This window comes from Rhea americana, unplaced genomic scaffold (genome assembly GCF_003343005.1).
Source record: "Rhea americana isolate MKP2758 unplaced genomic scaffold, rheAme1 scaffold_108, whole genome shotgun sequence".
In the NCBI taxonomy this organism is placed as follows: Eukaryota; Metazoa; Chordata; class Aves; order Rheiformes; family Rheidae; genus Rhea; species Rhea americana.
This window is the reverse complement of record NW_028185128.1, coordinates 3,064,721-3,088,483: the sequence shown is the minus strand read 5'-3', so window position 1 is coordinate 3,088,483 and position 23,763 is coordinate 3,064,721. Positions and strand designations below refer to the sequence as shown.

The window sequence follows — 23,763 nt, the reverse complement described above, 5'->3', positions numbered from 1 at the left end:
GGTAACCTACAGTGCAATCTTCCTCAATTTTTGACCAGAAATACCATTTAAGGAAGACAGGTTTCCATGATCAGCTGCAGGTAACATCCAACAGCCTTATGAACCACAACATACTTCCAACCATATAATAAAAGCTGGTTGTGTCTTTTTTCCCTGCACAGTATTTTAAGAAAAGAACCTTTAAAGGCAAACAATTTCCATGTTTTCCACAAAACATTAGAACAACTGGCATACAATGGCAAAATACTTAATTTACTATAACTAATTTGAAGGATTTTTCTTGTACTATTATAAAGTAATATCCCCCATAACTTTTTAATGAGAGACCACTTAAGTGAAATTGACAGGCACCCAAATCAAACCTTCAAAAAACTCATATTTTCCTGTTTTAGTAAAACTGAATACAAATCATATACAAAATATCAACAAAMATCTGTTATTATTATTTTATCCAGAAGTGATTACACATAACTAATGTTTTGCTCAGAGCAAAGACAAATAACTTTTTAACCACTAGTATAATAAGCTTCAGGTTCCTTCTAAGATYCCCCCYTTTTTTTTTKWGAGAGAGAGAGAGAGTGGGAAAAGGGGAATATGCACATGCATAGAGACAGGGATGTTCTCCAAAAGTTAGACAATTAAGGTAGAACCCAAAGACACCTCCACCTCCCTTCACATGTRAGAGAAGAAACAATAGAATAGAAGCAGAAAAAGTAAATAAATCAGGAATTCATGCCCTGTAACAACAACATAAATTATCATCACAACACACTGATGTCATCGCATTTACTTAGAGATTTTTTTTTCCCCTTGCTTTCTGTCTATTAGTGACCACATAATGCAGTATCAATTGGGGTTTAATATACTTGTGCAAAAATTTAGCTGGAACTAGGTACATTTTCAAAATAAAATTTAGCTTCCTGTGTTCCAAAGTTTCYTATTGAGGTTTGGGTCTCAACCTAATGAGAGGTGGTGTACAAAATAAAATTTACTCCAACCCCAAAGTGCTTCTAACTTGAAGTAAAACRTCAAACCACTTCTACCCACCTAAGCTGATCCTCTCTCAAATTTTACTTCTTCTTTAATCCAGTATTTACCCTTCTAGCATTTAAATAAGTAAGGCTGCTGTCTGTTTTCAGTTACTGATTTAAATTAACTGAAACTTTTCTGATTTTTGTTTTATTATTCATTAGGTTTAATTCTRCTGTTGTAAGTCCTTAATTTCTTGTGGCAAGCAATTGCAGGGCTGCTCTCATTAGAGCTCAGCATGCATGCCAGCAGATGCCGTATGTGGAAAGCAAGAACACAGCTGCCAAGAGGGTAGTCCAGCCCATACTTGCAGCAGCTATGTGCTTTGTGATGGTCAGAGCCASAGGATCTCCAACACCATTTCCTCAGTAGTGCTTCAGAGTTTTGCCCACACAGCGTGGATGCAAAGGAGGTTTGCACTGAAGGATCTAATATCACAGAATCACAGAATGGCTGAGGTTGGAAAGGACCTCTGGAGACCATCTAGTCCAACACCTCTGCTCAAGCAGCATCACCGAGGTCACCATGTTGCACAGGATTGTRTCYACATGGCTTTTGAGTATCTCCAAGGATGGAAACTCCACAATCTCTCTRGGCAACCTGTTCCAGTGCTCAGTCATCCTCACAGTAGAGAYGTTCTTTCTCATGTTCACGTGGAGCTTCCTGTGTTTCAGTTTGTGCCCATRGCCTCTCATCCTGTCACTRGSCAMCACTGAAAAGAGTCCAGCCTCATCCTCTCTACATCCCTCCTTAAGGTATTTGTAGACATTTGKAAGTTCCCCTTCCAGTCTTCTCTTCTCCAGGCTAAAMAGGCCCAGCTCCTGCAGCCTTTCATCACAGCAGAGAGCCTCCAGGCCCTTCAGCTTCTAGTAGGCCGTCGCTGGATTTGCTCCAATAGCTCCATGTCTCTCTTGTCCTGGGGAGACTAGAACTGGACACAGTACTCCAGATGCAGCCTCACCAGGGCTGAGTAGAGGAGGAGGATCACCTCCCTTGACCTGCTGGCAATGCTCTGCCTAAGGCAGTCCAGGATAACATCAGCCTTCCTGGCCACAAGGGCACATTATGCTGGCTCACGATTAACTTCTTGTCCACTAGAACTCTCAGGTGCTCCTCCACAGAGCTGCTTTCCAGCAGGTCAGCCCCCAGCCTGTGCTGGCACATGGGATTATTCCTCCCTAGGTGCAGGACTCTGCATTTGCCCTTGTTGAACTTCATGAGGTTCCTCTCTGCCTAGCTCTCCTGCCTGTCCAGATCTCTCTGAATGGCAGCACAGCCCTCTGGTGTATCGGTTACTCCTCCCAGCTTGGTATCATCAGCAAACTTCCCGAGGATGAACTCAGTCCCTTCATCCAGGTCACTGATGAGTAAGTTGAACAATATTGGACACAATATTGACCCCTGGGGGACACCGCTAGCTAAAGGCCTCCAACTAGACTAGACTAGACATCCAGAGATTTCATAGACAAGAGGCCCCCTTCTACTGACTTTAAGTCTAAACACAGACTTGGTCCCCTTGGGTTCCACTAGAAGAAAAAGGGGAGTTATGTGAATGGTCTTTTTACAACGGAAATGCTAGAAGAAAAAGGGTCTAGGGACTCAAGGGAGTGAACTCCAGCAGAACCTTGGGAGCCTCAGGCACACCCTGGAATAGGGACGACAAGGTCTTCTTAGACCGACTTCATCTATCCCACTCTGCAGAGTGCCATTTATTTTTGTTACACTCTTAATAAGCTATAAGTGGAAATAAACAGTATTTCAAGGATGCATTCTGCTGACTATTCTCAGTACAAGAAATGTTATTATCAAAGTTTTAGTGAAATAAAATAAGCCCTGAATGCCAATAAATATCTAAAATTATCTGTCAGCTAAAAGGATGTTTATAATACTTATGACTATTCTCCCCTCCTCTCTTCTGTGAGTGGCACTTCACATGTAAACATGAGCTGACCATCACAGGGCAGCCACACTGTAACTACAAAGCGCTGTCCTGTACAGCAGCTGCTCTGTTACGYGTGGTATAAATAAATGCTAAACATTAAGGAATCAGTTCACAAGGAAACAAATCTGTCATGACAAACATGGATAAATATTATGAAATCATAATGTATATTTCAAACTAATCTCAATTCTACAGCATTAGATGTAAATGCTACTGAAGTCTACAGTTTCTATAGGTGGAGTCAACAGCACTATGCTAGCATTCCCTGCCATGCCATTTCAAGATTTTACTGTCATAAAAAACTGTCRATCACTAACTGAGGAGTGGGTGGCAGGGCTGTGATGGAAATCAAYCTGCCTCTGATATCAATAAGCCTCTTTAAAAAAAAGAAAATATACACTTCAATTCACTTCAATTTAAAGAAAAAAAGCATTCACACSTAAGTTGGCAGTTCACTTCTGTGCAAGATTGGCATATTATCAATTTATAATTCTTTTCTGCAGCGCATGCAGAGGCCCCTCAAAAAGCTAACTTAAATCTACTGAGCTGGTAGTTCTTTTCCTGCATTTCTCTGGCTCCTTAGAAGCAACTCTTCAGATTGCCACAGCCCACAGCTTAAAGAACACCCCTCTAAAGGCTCTTCTCCAGATCACAGAAAGGAGTAAACAGGGCTGTCTCTGCAATGGCTACTTTCACCTGCTGCTAACAACACACACTACTTCTCCCAAATCATCTCAAATTAACTGTCAGTATCAGCCAGAAGCCACCATGAAGATCTCCTGCTTCCCCTTTCTCAGGCAATCTTTTTGCCATTGTCCAGTGCCAGTGATCTGGAAGATCTGCCTTGGTGAGTAGTTTCATCCCTACTTGCAGGACAAGTGTCCTGCACAGTCAGAGTTGCATTTGTGCTTAGTGCATTTGTGCAATCATATTTTTTCACCATAAGCATGGTGTAGACACTGGATGTCCTTGTCACAGGATCTACTGATGCAACTGTTGTCAGATGGAGAGAATTTTCATTCTTAGATAACGTGACCCAAAYTGACCTGCACACTGAGAGGTATTCAAAGGGTGACAAAGTTCGTCTTTGAGATTCACGTCAGGAGTGGAGCATAAAGTAKTCCTTTGATCTGCTTTAGCTTGTTGTCATTTAAAAAACAACTCTATAACAAAAAATTGGGGAAAAAATGCCTTTGGCTACCRCAGTCAGGAATCACCTAATCAGCAACAGTTTTTGATGAAGTTCGACAGATGTTTCAGCCATAGCATAGATCAGACCAGAAAAAATACCACATGGAAGGCAGAAACTGTACTGCTTAGAAATGTGAATATAAAGAAACTGAATGAAAGAAAGTGTGAAATTTCCAGAACCAAATGCCTATCAATCAAAAGAAATTATTCTGACATTTATAGGACTGTGTCCTTTAGGACACTACAACAAAACTACATTATTTTCTAACAGATATTCAGGGTGCTGATAGAGTGGCAGATTAAACGCTCAGAAGCAGAGCTACTTTGTGACTGATGCCTAATGCACACAAACATTATCTAAGTAGCAATTTAATACATATTCACTGGCTGTGAAATAGTTCTTGATTCTACGTAATCTCCAATTTCAGCTATCGGATGCTACAGTAAAGTCCTGATGCACATATGCATTCTTCAGGCAGYCTCGTGAAAAAACAGATGAACTTTGCAGGAGGAGTCAGTCAAGCTGGCTATAGTAAAATAAATAAAAGTAGTRTGACTTAAACCCTATTTTTCTAATATTCCTTGAGAGAAGCAAGTTGTCCCGGTCCAAACAGAACAGCAAAAATGTAGTTACCACTTTGACATGCTCTAGAAAATGATCTTTTTACCAGTCAGGGACTGCATTGGCATCCTTCCAAATCCTTCAACTTTTCACTTCTCTAGGAATCATGAAATATTCCAGCTATGTGTTTTTGATAGTGAAATTTTCAATAATATGCATTATTCTAGATTTTCCCCAAATGCCTTTGGTTTTCAAAAATTCCTTTGTTATTTACCCTCTTTTCTTCCTCCCTCTCCCCAAGAGCACTGTTCAGCATTGAGCTTACTATTCAAAAGCCAACATTGGACTGGATAGTCCCAAAGTTAATCTGTACTCTTTCTATTTGGAATTCTTCACGCTGTTGGAAGAAAGCCCACCAGGAGTGTTCATAAGACATTACTTTCAAAAACCAGCAAAGCTTCATTTCGTCTCTGAAGGCACTCTGAAGCACCAAGAGGGAGAAAAGAGCCTCATGTGTTTCTGAAGAGCACAAAATATAACATAGAAGAGAACAGCTTCAGCGAAGCATCTGCTTTCCACTGCCAACAGTGGGCTGCRAGAATCACCATAAATGCAAAGCAAGCGACGTACAGGAAGGAAAGGTCCCTAGCAGAGCAAGAGGGGAAACAGAAGGGTGCTTAGGCCCTGGAAACCCAACTTGCCCTTCTGGCACGCACCAGTGGTTCAAGGGCGCCCTGCGCCTTGCTTGCAGCTCTAGGCAAAATTTTAACTGAAGCCAGAAGTCTCTCAAAAAGAAAGAACGAAAAAAACCCGCTAGGTATAAAACAAGGTTATAAATGCAGCTCGAGCTGACAAGTTAACAAACACAAATGAACATTTGCTAAAATACCTCTGTAGAGTTGACCTCAGCTTGAACCCTGAAAGTTAAGTGCTGTTGCCCGAGAGCCGCACGGACTCTGAAAGCCGGAGAAGAAGGGCAGGCATCTGGACCCGTACTCACCTCTAGCGTCTGCATTAGCGTCGGCTTAATTGCGTCTTTCATCAAAACTGCCAGAGCACCTGTTACGCCCTGAAAGACAAAACAAAAAAAGGTTCGCATTTTAAGAATATCAGTGCTAAGGTGGAATGTTTCTGAGTTACACTTATGGTTAAAATAAGACATCTTATGGTTAAAAGGAGAACAAGATAGTGCGTTCAGAAACCACGATGGACGAGCAGTGTTACACTGTTGAATAACAAATTTATTCAGCTCAAGACTTCTAACATACTGTATTTTCCGAATGTTCCAGAAATATTAATGAATTTACTCTGAATACCCCTAAAACACAGTAGTTAAATATTCTTCCCATTTCATATAGAGACTAGAAACAAACTTACTAAGCAATCAGCATGAGGATGTGCACAGGAATAAAAGAAGGCGGCAAAGCAAAGGCCACTGAGAGACTCGAGAAACCAAGAGGGCAATAACTTGCTAAAACTGCCTGAAGAAATGAAAGATGTATTTCACTTATGACAGAATGGATATCAATAGACCAGATCAATAGCCATCAACTGCCAGAAAGGGTATTTTGCAAGGCCTGTACAAATACATGAGTAATAGGCAGGATGAAAGCAGATACAGGTTTGTCTAGGAATAAATAACTAAAGTACCATGAGATTAAACACGAGAACTACTTCACAGTGATGAAAGAAGACAAAAAAAAAAAGCTGAGTGAATTGCCACATTGTAGTTGCAAAGGTCTAAAAATTTTGCTGGATATTGAGTATATACTTCACACTGACTGAATTTAAACTAAGAGAAAAAACATGTTGTCACTACACAGCATTCACACTAAGTATCAGTGTCCACTTCATAAAAGTTGGCTACAGCATTATGAGATTACAAGTAGAGTGCTATCTGGAAACCACAACCATATATTCCAATTTGTTCCCAAATTACATTGATTTTGCAAAGAAAATGTATTTGGCTTTAAAGAACTAGTTCATGCACTTAAAAAAAAGTACTACTATTGTAAGGAGTGGCTTGTAAGCCTGCCAGAGAACATGAAAAACAGATTTTAATATATTACTGTCTTCAAAAGAAACATCAAAACCAAATAAAAAGAGCAGCTGTTGTAAACTGTCTGAAATGAAGGTTTCAAAATGTGGATCTATTCTCTGATTACTTATTAAGAGCCAAACACTATTGTTCAAATAAAGAACCAATTAACCAAYATTTGAACAATCAAAATCTGTATGAGAATCCTAATGATAGACAGATCTTAATGTCAAAGTGACTTTAAGATAGGTGATAATTTTATGACAGTATTTTATACAAATTAAAGTTTCTGCTTTCTGAACATAGCACCTGAACCAACCTGAGAAGAAAATGGGGCATCATTTTCAGCCTTGACTAAAAAGAAATTAAAAATAACATAGTAAAATTGGTTTCTACTAAAGCATAGCAAGTGTTTCASCGGAGAAGACTGAACAGCAGTGGAGAGGAGGGCAGGACTCTTTTTGCTCTTTTCATTTTGCAGACTCCCATATCTACAAGTACAAATTGACCTGCAAAGATGTAATATGAGAAACTGGTAGCAAGACAATACACTTTTCTCTGATCCCAATTAACACATGCTAGATTTCCAGAAGTACATGTGAATTTCTAGCAGTTCTATTCCCAGTTTTGGGATCAAACCCTAAAGAAACTCCAGAATCTCAGATCTCTATCACAATTGGTGGCTCCATCTTCTTCCATAGAAGAAGCCATGTGCTCTTCTGTACATATGCCCAACTACTCTCTCTTTGGATGCGAACCCAAAGCTGAAAGACTAAGCAAAAAGTAGAAAATATGTTAAAAAGAAAAATGAAATCACTGTCCCTTTTCACTTCCTCACATTCCTTTATACCTACAGATTATTTTAATTGGTAGGATTATAAACTACTTATTCTAGAAAAAGAACTTCAAAAAGGAATGGAGAACAAATTTCACTGTAAAACTAATGTTTCATAAAGGTTCATTTAACCAGTATCCCATAAATTTTCTGCTGTTAGAATAAAATGTGACTTCAATATTTTGTCCATAAATGAGTTTTGGTTTTATGACCATGTAAAAATAACCACTACTTCTGTTGTCTTTGATTTCTTATATTTTAGTCATTTTTTAAAAGTCCTTTTAAAGTAAGTATATTTTTTTAGAATATTAAATCTGTTCAATATGGCTACTTCCTTTATAAGGATGATTTTACTAATTTAGAAAACTGACACATTCACAAAATAAAATAGTGACTTCCCCAGTCCCCACACCCAATTTAAAGGGGAAAAAAATTGGATTGCCTTTTTAGCAATATTTTCATTAAAATCTAATTTTAACCCTACTAATTTAGCAAAACATTCTTTCTCCTATTTTAATGAGTTCAAAATTTACATTGGGATAAAWAGCATTTTCAGTGTACTTAATTAATAGATCTATAAGCCTATTGCTTTTCTGCTGTTTGATCCACCCCACAAGTACCCAGAAGTGAGTTTCTCAGGCCAGAACAGTTCTTCCCCTTGACCCTCAGCTGAGCTACACGATGCTCCTTCACTGTCAGCAGCCCAAAAACATAACAATTAGCTCAGCTGCTTGCATTCTCTTTCATGGAAAGGAGTACAGCATACACACACTGGTCAGCAGGTTACAGGTAACTCAAATAAAATCTGAAGAAAAAAATGGTTAATTTTAAAGCTTCTCTTCCCATACCTTCATTTTTCCAGCATTACAGGGCTTGAGCTATTCATTTGCTTTCAATCATTACCCTAAAAGAGAAACAGCTGCTGATATTCTCAGTGGATCATCACTGAGATACATTAGTGCAGAAGAGGCAGTTGTAATAGCTAGTCAACTTGCTGGAGAAAAGTCAAATGGAAAACTTTACATCAGACAGACCTTCCACCAGGTCAGTGGCAAGGTTAACTACCCGATCAGTCTCCATCAGCCCTAATACTCTTCTGGGGAAACCTGCCCAAGGACTGGCAAGTGTCAACTCATGCCAGCTGTAGCCATCGGATCAGAGGATTCAGTTGTCTGCTCCCTGCTGGACAAGACAACCAGCTCATTCAAAGCAAGCATGCAAACAGCTGTTTGCTGACTCGAGTGAAGTTGACTGGAAAGAAGCAAAGAAGAATGCTTTGAGGGAAAAAGAAGGGRAAAAAAAACACCCGCTTTTTCCCCATCCCCATCCTAGTTAATAATGGCTCAGATCCTCTCTCCTCTGCTTCCTGATAGAACTTTATCAATATGATAAAAATAGTGAAGCAAAAACCTCAATAATTCCCACAACTTTATCTTTACGGCAAACTTCATTCTTCCTTAACAGACATGCATCCCTCCACAACAACTCGTAGTATCTGAAGCTGAAAGCAAAGAAAAAAAAAGATGCAAAAAGACTCCAATTAGCACATATCGTGTCTATCTGCCTTCCACAGTTCTTTAACTATGTTTTGCATCAACAACAGTCCTTAGAAACTGAACAGCCCCAAAATTTTCATATCTGGCTGTCATGTCTCTGTCAAAATAAAAGTTTCTCGTCGTTCCTCCACACCCCCAGTCTTCCACACAGCCAACAAATAATTGCCGCAGCTAGTTCAAAGTCCTGGATCTGATTTTCAAAACTATTTAAGGAATCAGGCTTCCATTTCTACTTCAGAGGAGAAGGATAAAATTTTACCAAAGAATTTTTCAAAAGAATTAGACACTCACACAGCATTTAATCATTTTAACCATATAAGAGCCTAAGGATTGTTAGTTCCCACTAGATCACTCACTCTCAGAAGAAATAAGCAGGATGCAGAATCAAATGTGTATGGATGCCCAGATCTCTTGAGTTTCCCTCCTGGAACTGATCCAAAGCACTTCTTAAAGTTACAACCCTCCAATCTACCCATGAGCCACTCAGGCAAGTGTGTCCTCAGGACAGCAAAAATCATAGAGCACAAAAAAAGTTGCACAAGTGACAAAGGAAAAACAAACTCAGATGGAAAGCCCACGCTCTCAAACTGACCTCCAGAGAAACAGTCTCTGCAGTCTATCAAAAGTGGAAATGAATGCCAGCACTAGACCACAAGGAGGGTAACTGAGAGTAACTACTGTGAAATCAATAAGGGCATACACTGAAGAGCAGAAAAATACTTATCAGATTTATGTGTAAGAAAAAAAGTGAAACAGTTTCAGCTCTCCTTTGTTTGAAACTATAGCCTTTAACAAAATTCATGTTTTTCTGCAATATCAGTTCTGAAAAATATTAAACCCCAAATCATTAGCTGAGAAAGACTGCAACAACTTGTGTTTGAAGTAAAGGTTGTGCATAATATTTCTGATGAACTGAGCAGAAAAATATTTAAAGCCAATAGATCATTTAYGAAAACAAACATGAGGCTTTATCTTTTTTCCTAGAATTATTGACATCTAACAGCATGGTAGAAAAAGTAAACTGAGAAGCAGCTTTATTTAAAAAAATAGTGACATATTTATTTAATATTCTTCACGGTTGATGAAATACTAATCTAAGGCATACATACCTATTTAATTTATTGTGATGATATAGCATGTGTCCATCAAAATTCTACTATATTGTGAAAGCCAAAAAAGCACTTCAGTCTTCAAAATACTGTAGAATGAACAGCATATTTTGGCAAAGAATTCTGCATGTTCCACTACAGAGGCTAGATATTTAATCCATTACTCTTGTAGAAGGAGTCTTCTCAATTCATGAAGTATTCCATTTATCTTTTTTTCCTGACTCCTAGCCTTCCTCCACATCTGGTTTATATCTGTCAATGTATATTTTACATTGTGCTATTGTATTACRATAAATACATTGCATATAAAGTCAAAATTAAGAGAAATTGTATTTTTGTGAAGTCTCTTCTGTGTACATCTAGAAACAAATGATAGGAAAGAGCTTAGGGGTTTTGGTTCAATTAGATTTCAACAAACTAAGGATTACTGTCAAACATTTAAGCTTATAAAAAGTAAATCTGGGCAACAYAGAAAACACGATCCCCAGAAATTTCTTTAGCTTCAGGTAGAACTGACCTCCACCACTCATTATTAAGGTTGTGTGACACTTCCCATTACAAAGGAAGGTATTTAAAGGTATGCCTTTAAAATTTGTTAAAACTACATGCAATTGCAATTACTTGGGCTAAAACATTCCATGCCAAGTCATTACAGTAGATTCAAGCTTTTAATCTTTATTTTGTTTTATGAAAATTCAAACCAAAATGATTGAGCTGCTCCTGAAATGACAGTATTGTTTTTCCTACATTCAGGGGTTGTCTTTTCTTTCCAAGCTGTAAAGCTTTACCTCCTCTCTGCTCCTGATTTGGAAAAAGGATGAAAACTCAGGAGGAGAGCAGCTTTGTATCAAACCTCTTACCACCTCTAAAAATTTGCACACGACATAAACCTGGGGGAAACCCCAAATCACAGTTCGCTGGCATTCATTAGTAGTGAATGCTTAGCACTGCCCCGTGCTCCCCATCACACTTAGCTGCAGTGGGCTGTGAGCTTTCTGCATTCACTTGGCTGCAGCAGCTACAGCAAGAGTATGCACCACGCTGCACCAGCTCGGGGTTCAGACATCTGGACTGCAAGCAAATATCCCTTCTCCTGGGATGCTACAGGAATCCTCCTAACGATGASGGGTCAAAAGCTGGACCTGCAGCAGGCACAGTAACGGCACCRGCAGCACAAGCAGCAGGAGGAAGAGCTGATTCTGCAGTTAAAGCCTGGAAAGAGTAGGTTTAGTTGCAAGCTGTTGCAAGAGACTGAGACTAATAAACAATGGGAAGAAATCAGGAGMAGAGGTGAAGAAACAGCCCCACAGAACTGAAATATATCTTTTTTTGTGTACATGAATCTGCTMTTCATTCCAGAGGATTCAACTAGTTGCAGTACACATCTGCTATTCACAAGGTCTCTTGTCTTGTACAAAATATCCAACACCTAATTTGGTAAAGAAATCTTAGTCAGAAGACAATCTACTGATTTCCCTTTGGGACATTTCTTTAATCCCAACACCAAGGCATCTGAGTGCTTCACCATCAATAATAACTCCTGCCTGTTTTCAGAAGAAATAACATCATACACATGGACTGAAGTCAAAAGTATTCACTTAYTATGGGTGCTCAACTTGAGATATGTTAAAAATCGTTTCCTTTAGTTCAAAGTTCTTGATGATATCTCAATAGATTTCCACTGTTTAGTTCCTGGGTACCAAACCAAACTGAGGAACACACAGCTCCTCATGAACTGTAASAATTAATTTGTATGGACACAACATTACACAGAAGCTTTGCAAAAAACACAGGAATAGAATTCAGCTCTCCATAAAGGCTCTCTTCTGCCTTAACCATGAAATACCTTCCTTTTTTCCTGCAGTTCTCACCCCCATTTGTAACACATTGTSCAACAGAGCAGGCAGGAACCTCTCTATTTCATAATCCTTTCTTTGTACTACATGATGAAGAGATCTTGCACACAACAAAAAAAGTAATGGCATAGCTACAGATGGTCACAATATATATGTTTGTGACCAATTTTTTTTTCGGGCAGTTTTTCTTTTTTATAATACCGAAYACTGTTTTAAAGAAGTGCTGGAAGCATATGTTCAGCACAAGTGACACTATTAAGTGATTGAGACACTAAGCATAAGAAGTTTTTTTCTAAAGGAAAGGCCAAACAAAACCTAATTAGAAACACACATTTTACTGAGTGCTACTTTCATTTTATGGGCATCAAAAATTAAAAGTTTTTTTGTGCGCTGTTCATAATTTCAGTCCTACCATGCTACTGGTACAGAGCAATTAAAGGGGAAAGAGACTACGCAAAAACAACTGTTTTCATTTAGCAAACTGCGGAGCATTCAGTGTTTGAAAGGTAGGTTACATATTTTGTGGTACTAATACCTTGAAATACAAAGGCAGTATCAAGATTATTTTAATCGACTTTAGATATACAGTTTTAATCCTGACATTGAACTATTTTAAAGTTTCTGCATATGCATTACAATGTAAGTAATTCCCTCACCCCACCCCAYTGGGCCAACACTAAGGTACACAATTGAAAAGGAATATCAAAACTTTAATGGCTCAAATATTAAATGCAATTATTCATAGTTATCATACCAAAATTTCTGACAGGTGCAAGGGTGCCTTAAGATTTGAATTTCCTGCATAATTTTCCTGCATAATAGTTGACTTTGTTTGAATTTTAATGATGATTTCACTTAGAATTTTTTGCACTCTTATCTTAATTTCAATCTTAAATCCAAGAGAGTTAGATATTATTTTTTCATTTCCTTGTTAAAATGGAGTTCATTATGGTTGTGAAGGTATTCCTGCCTCACATGTTTGCTATCTTTGCTGAGAAGGCAGCATCCTGGTTCTTTCCCTCATTCAAAAAAAAAAAAAAAANAAAAAAAAAAGCAGTAAGCTTCTGCAGATGTCCACACAAAAGGGACAAACAAGAGAATACACTGTGCTTCAAATGGGAAATTAGTCTGCGTGATACAGGCAGCTATGGTCAGCAGAGTGATAGGAAATCATAGCTTCAACGCATACTGCAGTTGCTACAAGGACATATTTAGATGACAGATAACATATGAAAGGAAAGTATTATGGTATTTATTATATTTAGGGTGCACTGTCAACCTGCAGTATATGATCTTAATTTCACCAATAGGCTTCAGCATACAAGTAATGTAATGTTACAGTAAATTAGTAGCAATCATGGTGAACTTACTCTTGGCATACGGGTCAGATGACAAGGGCTTACTGGCAGGTAATGGCTGTACCAGAACTTGCCATACCCAACCATGGGTGAGTTTCCAGCCATGGTCCACTGACTCACAGCCACCTACAGGGCTAGGATTCAGTACAAAGGACATAAGGACTTCTTTCAGAAGCTGAAGTAGAGAACGAATAAGCAGCAACTAACAAACATAGGTGGGAAAAAAAAAGTCTTAATCCTGTAAAGAGATAACCCTGTCCCCAGCAGTTACAGTACCTTATGAATCATGAATAGCTTGTTTTAATTTCAGCTTAGTAGTGTAAGCATTCATGTGGTAACTATCATCGTAACATCTGATCACCCTTGGCAAGTACAGTAGCAAACATTACCAGCTCTCTCAAATAGAAGCCCACACTTTCACTCCCCCAGCACTAAATTCGTTTGCCTTAAATATTGTGGAAATCTATCCAAGAGATTCTGCAGACCAGAGACTTTGTGAACCAGATGTTACCAAAAGACTTGGACAAGTTAGTTTTACATCTTGTTCTCATTGCAGGCAAGTTTTGGCCCAGATGATGATCTTTCTTCGATATCCGACCGTGCTGTTCAAAACAAAAACCATGGCATGCACCTGCTCTTCAACTGATTCAGAGGCAAAACAAATGAATTAAATGTTATTCACAGGTGTACAGCACTGTACATACCAAATCCTCTGCTGTTACTGGTTGTCCCTTTTTATCATTAGCCACCACTATTTTTCCCAGCCTCTCCTTCATATCTGCCAGGCTGGTGGTAAGTGCCAGGATGGCCATAATTTCACTAGCAACAGCAATATCAAACTGAGCCTGTAAAATAAAAATAAGAATCATGAACCAAATCAAAGTCAGGTCAAATATTCACAAGGAACTGTCAGGAACAGACTCAGGAAAGACAGATGTCACACTGGAATTTAAACAACTCTAATTGGTAACCCACTTCATACACTTTGTTTCTATTTCCTCATTAATACTGTATTTTACACATCATTTACTTGGGGATCAGTCTTGTACACTGCTTAACCCCTCAGCTCCCATTATCCTTAGCAGAATCTCCCTGAAGGACCAAGAATTTTTTTACTCTGGAAGAAAAAAAAAAAAGAGAGATCAGAAGTATTTTCAAATTTTCTGGCACGAGAAGAGCACTGGGCTTTTTTTCCCCTCTATCTGCAAGGCCTCTCCAAAAGGTTTTTTTTAATAAAAATTCTAGTTCCAAAAACATTCTTGTTACATTTGATCATTCTTTTTCKATACAAATTCAAAATTTAGAGTTTAGACTGCCAGGCCTTGAGCTTTAGCTATGATGACGTAAAACATATCCACCTCTGCATCCCCATGGTTCACGAACAAATATATAGGGAAAGAAAAGAAGAAGAAAAACAWGAACTATTTGCAGCATTAGACCTATTGCTGTTGTAGAAATATATTCATATTGTGTAGTACTTTAACATAGTATGAGCCATGGTCCTTACTTTTATGAACTTGCAATATGCATTAGTAATATGTGTACTGTTTTACTATCAGAAAAGCCCAGGCCATGTGCTGCTAGCAAATGAACAGAGACGAAAGGCACAGCCATTAATGTATTATGTGAGAGGAATGCAATGTAGGGGTGAGGAACTACAGCCTCTTTAATAATTTCTCCAGCTCCAGCAAATTTAAGTCTATACAAAATTTATGAATTTACATCACACTATTACCTACGTAGAAAAAGACACTTGGACTGGTCCCTATTTCAGGCAAGGCTCACCTCTGTGCACTCGCATGGTTAGGCAAAACTCATGACGACACCTAAACACTTTCCTGGACTGGGTCTCAGGCAGGGAGACATATGCCATAAAAAATGAAAACTAATTCTGTAATAGGGATGTTCAGGCTAGGGATTCAAATGAAATCCTGATGTTAGAAAGCAAATTATTTTTTTCTCTGGAAGTATTAGAGCATACAACAAAATAATTCAGTGAACATTATTATTATTGCTGAGATGATACGGATGCTACAGTCTCTGAAGGTAGAATATGCCCTGGAAGACATTGAAGCATATGTAATACATGCAATCAGCCTGAGAAAACTATGCCCAACCCGTATCCTGGAATACTATCTGACTTTATCAGGATGCTCATCAAGAGAAAAAAAAAAGGGTTTTATTACATGTATTACTGTTTTTACATAAAATATAAAAAGAGTTTTTACACAAAACGTAAAAAGGACAGGAAAAACAAACCCRGATTGTTTTCTTCACCCGGCTTGAAGAGTGACACAATATTTTATTGAAAAAATAGGCACAAGATTGTGATAGCAGGTGCTATTTTGACTCTGACAATCTTTATACACCTCTGAAGTGCTGACAGAAGCCTTAGCTGTAAAGCCAGTTCTTTACTGATGAAAGGATCCACCCACATGGATTCAATTGCAGGATCAAGGCCATCAGTCATGTAATACTCTTTAGAAACCACAGCATCCCTGTTCATTAAAATGCAGGCTTTTGTGCCTGCTGTGCTCTGCCATTTTACACAGGTGTCATTGATTTTAAAAGTGCTAGAACATCACTCCAAATATTTATAAAATGCATCTGTTAGCTATGAAGTCCTGTTTTATCTGGCTCTCTGGTGAGGCTCTGAAATGAGTTTCTCTAATTGGTCTTTATTTCTCAAGTCAGTAAGACTATGTTAAAACATGAATGGATATGTGCATTAGTCCAGTACAACAAAACTGGATGCATCAAGGTCATTTTAGCCAAAGCAGTACAGGAGTAACAGTCTTGCTTGAGAATCTTATGTCGACTAGCATTTTATAATAAAGCAACTCGCACTGAGGTCAGCAGCATAATTATGGTCGTAAAACAGTGCACAATAAGGCTGTCAGAACCTGGCTCAAACCTAACAACCACAATGTCACTGAAACACATCTAAACACTGGAAAACATCTCAAGTTTCAAAGATGAGAATTAGTTGATTAAAATTTTTCTACGTTATAGAAAGAAAAATCTCTACTCCATGTGCTCAAAAACAAAACAAAGCATTATCTCCCAAATTCGTCTAATTTAATCGACCGTTCTAACTGTTGCACTAAGCAGAAACATTAAAAATCCTGTAAGACTGTTAGTCTTACTCCTTATTGAGGTACAAAACCTAAAGGAGATCTGAAATGTTATAGAAAAATTAAAGATGTGAGTTGCATAAGGCCTCATCTATACCACAATAACTGTTTACTTTAYCTCAAATTGGTCAGAACCTCAAGAATTAAGTTATCCAGAGTGTTAAATTACAATAATCTTCCTTGAATTAGAAGCAACTCCAGATTACAATGAGTTTGCTCTACCTAACATTGTTACTCTACATTGCCTTGTCTCATAACTGGATTTACCCACATAACCCAGATATCCTTGTTCAGGTAGTAGCATTGAAGTCTGACCTTCAATTTAGCAGTAAGTTTTTTAATAAACTCCCAACATAACATACGCAAATTTTTCAAGTACTTTCAACACATTGTGCAATATACATTGAACTGTTCCTGAAACTTCAGACTCTGTTATTCATTAACGTGATCAGCTTCATTGCAACACTATTACACAGTATCAACAGACGTTAGCATTGTAATTCAAAGAAATTTACTGAAAGAGTTATAGATGGGCAAATATCTTTTAGTCTCTAAATCAAAGTCTGTCCAGAATATGCCTTTACATACCTGACGGACAAATCTTTTCTCAGTATTTGCTTGGCCAATTGTTATTTTTCGCAGGAATCTGTCGTTTGTGTCCACCACTAAAATAAAAGTAAAAGCAAAAGATATTAACAAAGATTCAGAGATCTGGATTCTTTCCAGGCATTTTACATGTTTTCACCACACATAAGATTCAGCTACTTGCACAGTACAGTGTAACCAGATAAACATGCTTCTGCATGTTACCAGTGGTACTGGCTTGGTCTCTCCCCCCCAATTTCACACCTTTAGATGACAGGTTGAAATAACACAAGCACTATTTCTCTTGAGAATATTTGAACCCAAGAGATGCTTAACATTCTGATGTATGTATTAATATATTTTACCTACACAAGAAAAATCTGCCTTGGTAGCTACAAAGCACCTCAGACCTAGCTCAAATCATAGCCTTTTTATTCACTTGTTAAAAGTTGATTTTTAAAACTACAGGATGTAGCTTAAACTTGGTCTGTTTTTCTTTATAAGGATGATTATGTTGTCCGATTGGTTCTTCCAGACAAGTCACTTTATTGCACATCACAGTAACTAACTCCACATTCAGCTGGGTAGCATTCAGATAAATTTTTTTCCAACTGCCAAAAACAAGCATCTGCTATTTAACATAACTTCAGTTTCATACAACTGTCTTCCTAACCTGGAAACACTTGGGGTATTGGAAGCACACTCCAAACCATCCTGTGGAATTGCTAACGTCATTTACATCACAGCAATCCAAGTTCTCCGTTCTTGCACTGATAACAACTTCAGACACGCCTTTGTAGGAATCAAAAGAAAGCACTATGATGAAATGTGAAAGGATCACATTTCTTAGGAGGAAACATCAGGAGGACATTTCTCATCGTTAGAAGCAAAGACCAGACTGCAGAACTTCTCCTTCCCTGGGATGGTGATCCCTACACAAACCAGCTCCCTCTTTCTTACAGTCTCTTTGGCCCTACAATCTTTTGATCCTTCCTACAGCAACCCTACAAAAAGAGRTAGAAGTTTCTCTTGAACAGTTTAACCTGCAACCTGACAATCAGGTCATTCTTCTGGGAGATGCAGATTTGAGCCCTGTTCAGTATAAGGCAGAGAATCAAGGACTTCCCTAGGAGTGGCCTGTACTGAAGGCCAGTGACACCATCTCTTCCCTCAGTTCTCCTGCTGTTTTTAGAGATYAGCAGATTTGTTTGTGCAGAAAAGGCCAATGTGATCACCTAGGAACAAGAGGGATTTTGTATCTCAGTTATACACAAGTCCCRGTAGACTGAGAAAGGCAAGATTTCAGTCACATCCCTTTCTTGGTCATTTCACATGGSGCTGTTGTAAATATGTCACATATGCTTTCTTCCATGGTATTCAGGCACCTGATTTCCTCAGGAATTCTGTTTAAGGGATGGCATAAAGCAGATGTGGTTACCATATTTTAGTTTCTATTTATTTATACCATTATCTTGGTTTCTATTTATGCACAATCATTCTCTGAAATACTACAGTACTGGCAAGGACTGTGAACAGAGCTCAGTAGGAGGAAGCAGCAGGCTTGTGCCAAGCTGTGGGACCATATGCTATGGCAAAGCCATACGGCAAGCTGATCTCTCAGGCACAAGCTTATCCCCTCTCCTCATAGGAAACTCAGTCTCATGACAGCCTTAAGCAGACCTGACTGTCCCTCCTGCCTACCCATACTGATGAGRGCATGAACTAGCCTTCACGTCAGCTTGAACAGCTAGTGGGCTGCTTTTTATCCAGGCCTTTCCAGYGGATTCATGCAAACTGAATACCCTTACCATCAAATTGTAACTACCACCTGCAACTCTTTCTGGTCTCTCAGTTACATCAGCTCTCTCATCATAGTCAAAATTAATTCCTCRGGAAGATTCCAACAGCTGCACTTAGAAGCAGAAAAATATGGAAGAATTGTCTTTGCTACAGAAACAATTTTTACTTCTTTAACCTGCCCTCCTTCTTACCCAAAGCAAACACTGAAGGAAAGATTAGGTTCGACCAARAGTCAATGTTAGGTTTAATGCATCTACTTCTTGATCCTCTAGAAATATAAACAGGATCTGGATACCATGGAAAGGGGCAGGAGAGGGGAGCTTTCCTTCTTTTTAGTGTGTTGTGCCTGTTAGGTCTTGTGTAAGATGACAATGAACTTTAAGCTTGTGACACTTCCTAAGGAGATAGATCCTGACTGCAATTCATTTTCAGACAATCTGACAGCTCTCTCTTTTGCCCTATAGAGTAAATTTCYTGGTAAGTACCAAGCTTCACAGACAYATAGATTGCAGAAAGAGTCCCAAAGAAAACAYTTTCAAAGCTATCTAAAGCATTCCTAAAACCAGTATTTTTTCCCGTAATGTTTAAAATGTGCACATCACACAGATTTGTGTGGGATAAAAATTTCACTAGCATTTGTTTGAGATGAACTGAATAATTCATTTGACAGTTGTTGAGTAACCTTGCCTCCTCCCAAACCTGCGTTGATAAAAACAACGAGTCGTGTTTCACTATTATGTTAGTCCTCTATGCCCACATAGGTCTCTTCCATGCACAAACACTGTGTGACTAATAAGAAACATCTTAMACCACATTCCCCAGTACTATCTGGAGAAAATATCCCAAGTCGGAGACAGTGTGCACGTGAAGGGTACAGTAAAGCGCAGCTAAGGCTCCTGACTTCTCAGTTGATTTTGTATTGGTGATACTCAGTCAAATACTCCATTTAACAATCAACTTTGATCATTAGGAAGAAGAGGTGAAACCATACTGCATCTTTCACCTCTTCTTCCTAACAATCAAAGTAACAACTCCATGCTTCTTTAAAAAAGTAAATTAATAAAATACTWAAAAAATGGACATTTATGTAGTCTTTGAGCTACCCAGGCTGCTGACTGAGGAAAAAGAGGAAAAACAAGTATGGTAACTATAAATAACCTAAACACACAATAACAACACTTAAAAACAGGTGAGATGTATAAAATGCAAAAACCCAGTCTTGTATGTTTTTAAGGTTATTTACTGATATGCAGGAAACAACGGACATATTTAAACTTTCACGGAGTAATCTATTCTTCAGAATATTAGCAAAGTCTCTTGAATTACTGCAGATGTTTAACCAAGTTTAAATAAAAACATTGTAATTTAACAGCCAAAAAGTTGGTTTTCTGATTACACACCTCTTTGCCATGTTATGGTAGATGGGTCAATATCAAGGCGCACAAATTTGCYGATCTCCTCTTCTGTTAAAGTACTAGGATCAGTCTTATTTATTCCCAGCCTCTAGAGAAAAGAAGATAAATAAAGGCAGTAAAGTGACTCTTCAAAAGGTATTGCTGCTTTGGCTTTCCTCCTTCCCGTTAAGCAAGCTTTTGGGAAAAAAAATAAGTCAGGACTGAAACTATTTATAAAAGCACACAGGAAGAAATCTGTTACTAAAATGGGCAAATGTGGATGGAGAAGAGAAATGAAAAACGACAAATATTCATAGGCTATTAAAGATCTCTTTCTTACACAGAAGCAGCTCTTAACATAAGCCAAGGAGAAAAATCAACATTACTGGTCACTTTGAAAAAGATAATTAACTGCTTATCCTGTTTTGAGGATGTCTGTGAAAGACCCATGTATTATCTTGTGTGAACTCTCTGAATGAGAGAAAAACWTCTGCTGAAACAGCCCATAAGCCATTAAGCCATTCATTTATAATGAATGGGTCAATACATCCCGACTTTTATATATCTTCATTTCAACAAATCAAAAATGTGGGTTTTTTTTGTTTTTTTTTTAAGTGAATCTACACAGAGGTGGATCAGAAAACTATGTTTWAGAATTGTTGTCCTGCAAAGTCTTTATCCTCTCTGGCATTAGAAAGCATCTAAACATCTAAAAAGTCTGTAGATRTTAATATTCTTGCATTTGAACACATAGGCACTGAGTGTCGATTAATTACATTATGTTGAAAGTAGGCACACAGGCACGCAGCGCTGAGAACAAAGAGCTACACCAGCTTTTTCCCTATTTAAACCAAAGCTCATTTCCAGGAAGTTGAGGACAATATTTTGAGCRTGTTAAAGGCGTTTCCTCCATGCGCCTTATCGAAGATCAGTCTCTCGGACTGCCTGTGAAGAATGCTTTCAAAAACAGGTGCAGGCACTGGGGCACTTCCCGCTCTACTGAGAGGGAGAAAAAGCTGTGGAGAACAGCCTGCTGCTTTTGACACTTGGAAATTGCTGCCTACAGATTTTCACTCCAATTTTAATGGAGCAAGGCTTATKTCTTCAATGATCAGTGCCTTGTTAAATCTTTTTTAATCCATTGATTGATTTTAATCAAATTTGATGGAGTTAGCAGAAGTCTTAGAGATTGCTGCCTACACATTTCATTTCATAGGCAGGCAGATAAAGGATAAATATCCCCAGAGTGTCTCCATCAAGGGAATGTGGTCAGAAATCAGCGTCCACCYGCTCTGTTTGATGTATCAGGCAGAGACGAGGTACCACAGCCAGCGACCTTGCACACATATTGCTCCAATGCAAGAAACACAACCTTGTGCACATTGACAAGCCAAACACAGTAAGAGGAATAAGAGGAAGCTAGAAGAATTGAGGGAATGGGTTCAGGGAACTTAAACAAAAAAAAAAAAAAGAGAGAGAGAGAGAGCGATGCTGTGGATGCAGGGAGGGCACTGGAGGTTTGCACAGAGTTGGGGGTATCCATGAGGGGAAACAAGGAACATTGATGGAGAGTCATAGTGGAGTCATGCTGGAGGGCAACGTGAATATTGAAGACTTGCAAAAAGTCAGAGGCTGGGAGCTGGAGTTACTACCTAATGCCCTAACTAAGGGCAAGAACAAGGCATAGAAAAGAAAAATGGATTTAAATTCAAAGGAAACTAGGCTTCATCAGTTCTGTCCTCCAAAAGACAACTTAGTTCTAAAAGACATTATCTAAACAGTGCAGAGTAAGGCTAACAATCAAAAATGACAGTTTTACAAATAAAACAGTCTTATCTTTAGGAGKCTCCATTGGCTCATTCTTAAAAACAAGGTAATTTCAAGTGAGCAAACTTCATTACAAAGGCATGCTTTTTGCCACCATCCCTTAGCCTGAACCTAGATGAAAATCCACTTGTACATGTTGTATCTTTTTTTCTTAATCTATGTGTTTAGGCAGGGCCTGTTARCTTTAGAGGCTAAACTCCCCAACGATAACATTTGCACAGAGCATCTTTCAACAGAGGCTGACAGCAAAATTTTCAGTCGTTTCATAGCTTTCAGCTATCATCCATAGGGAGGGCTGGGTACTGGGACRAAAAAGTGAGCAGACCATCCATCACAGTCTCAGACATCTGTGCCGAATCCAAGCAGCAAGTAAAAAGCTGATGGAGTAAGACACGGACCTGATATGGACAAGGAGACAAAGAAAAGCCTGGGACAGAAGCAATGAAGAGATAGTAGAGGAAGAGTCTTTGGCCTCCCTAGCTTAGTGGGGAAAAAGGTAAAAAGCTGAAGAGCAGGGGAATGAGAAAAGTAGTCCCTGAGGTAAGACAAAGAGCTAGTAAGAAACAGGATGGGACCTACTGTACTTACAAGTCCAAATCATGTATGTAACRGAGGAGTCTCAACCTTAATAATCTTTGGACAAAAATGCAACCCCCTCACTCCCATAAAGTTACATTTTACCATCTAAATTTTATTTTTATTTATAAAGAATCATCAGATAACAAGCAATTCACAACAAAATAATTCAATTATAATGGAAATTGTAATGTACTTAYTTGAATCTTAAAAAGCTAAACACTTTTATTCAGTTGCAGTTCATTTGACAGACAAAAATCTATCTCTACTACAGAGATGCTTGGTATGCTACACRCAACAGAAACATCACCCCCACCTCATAACCTATACACCAGAGTGTGAATGAGGGTTAAATGAAAACATCCGAATGTTCTCCTGAAAATTTATGTGAGACCTTCTATGCCACAGAGGCAAACAGGTATCATCCATATCTTCATTTAGGGTCACCCAGACAACTGAGCAGCCCAAAAGCTTAAAATGTTACTAGCACATATCTTTTAAAAGCAGAAGCTGGTATTACCTCCCTCCTCCTTTTTACCCCCTATTTCCAGTGCAGCTGTGTGTGCACTTGGCAGCCAGTCATTGCCATTCAGTGGCTCTGAGGCAACACTKGTCAGGCTTACACATGGATGCCTCAAAGGCCAACAACATCACGGACCTGGATGCAGAAGACTGAAGCCGCCCTTAAGGTTCACATGCAAAACTACCCTTCCCCAGCAGCAGTGGACCGTGCTGTTCTCCATTTACTTTTCTGACTGGCAGTGTCAAATCTGGATGCGTTATTCATTTATGACTTGCATAGGAAACTCTTCTGGAAATATTCACAAAGCATGATGGGAGGCAAAAATACACTATGGAAACAAATGCATTTCTATCTSTCTAAGGAAGAACACTGTCAAATAGGCTTTAATAAATTCCCAGAAGCATACGCTACAATAAACTTTCAAAACCAGAAAATATTGTAGTATCAG

The 23,763-nt window shown here is 38.6% G+C and overlaps 1 protein-coding gene across 1 annotated transcript in view; it reads right to left on the bottom strand.

Moving 5' to 3' along the window:
• Positions 1-23,763, bottom strand: part of MTHFD1L (methylenetetrahydrofolate dehydrogenase (NADP+ dependent) 1 like) — a 162,331-nt gene that overhangs the window by 96,131 nt on the left and 42,437 nt on the right. Inside the window, exons 16-19 of the mRNA XM_085310809.1 lie at positions 20,396-20,498; positions 17,199-17,275; positions 14,181-14,321; positions 5,725-5,793 (exon numbers count right to left, since the gene is read on the bottom strand). Of these exons, the coding sequence (XP_085166935.1) occupies positions 5,725-5,793; positions 14,181-14,321; positions 17,199-17,275; positions 20,396-20,498 (390 nt within the window). The remainder of the gene's footprint in view (positions 1-5,724; positions 5,794-14,180; positions 14,322-17,198; positions 17,276-20,395; positions 20,499-23,763) is intronic.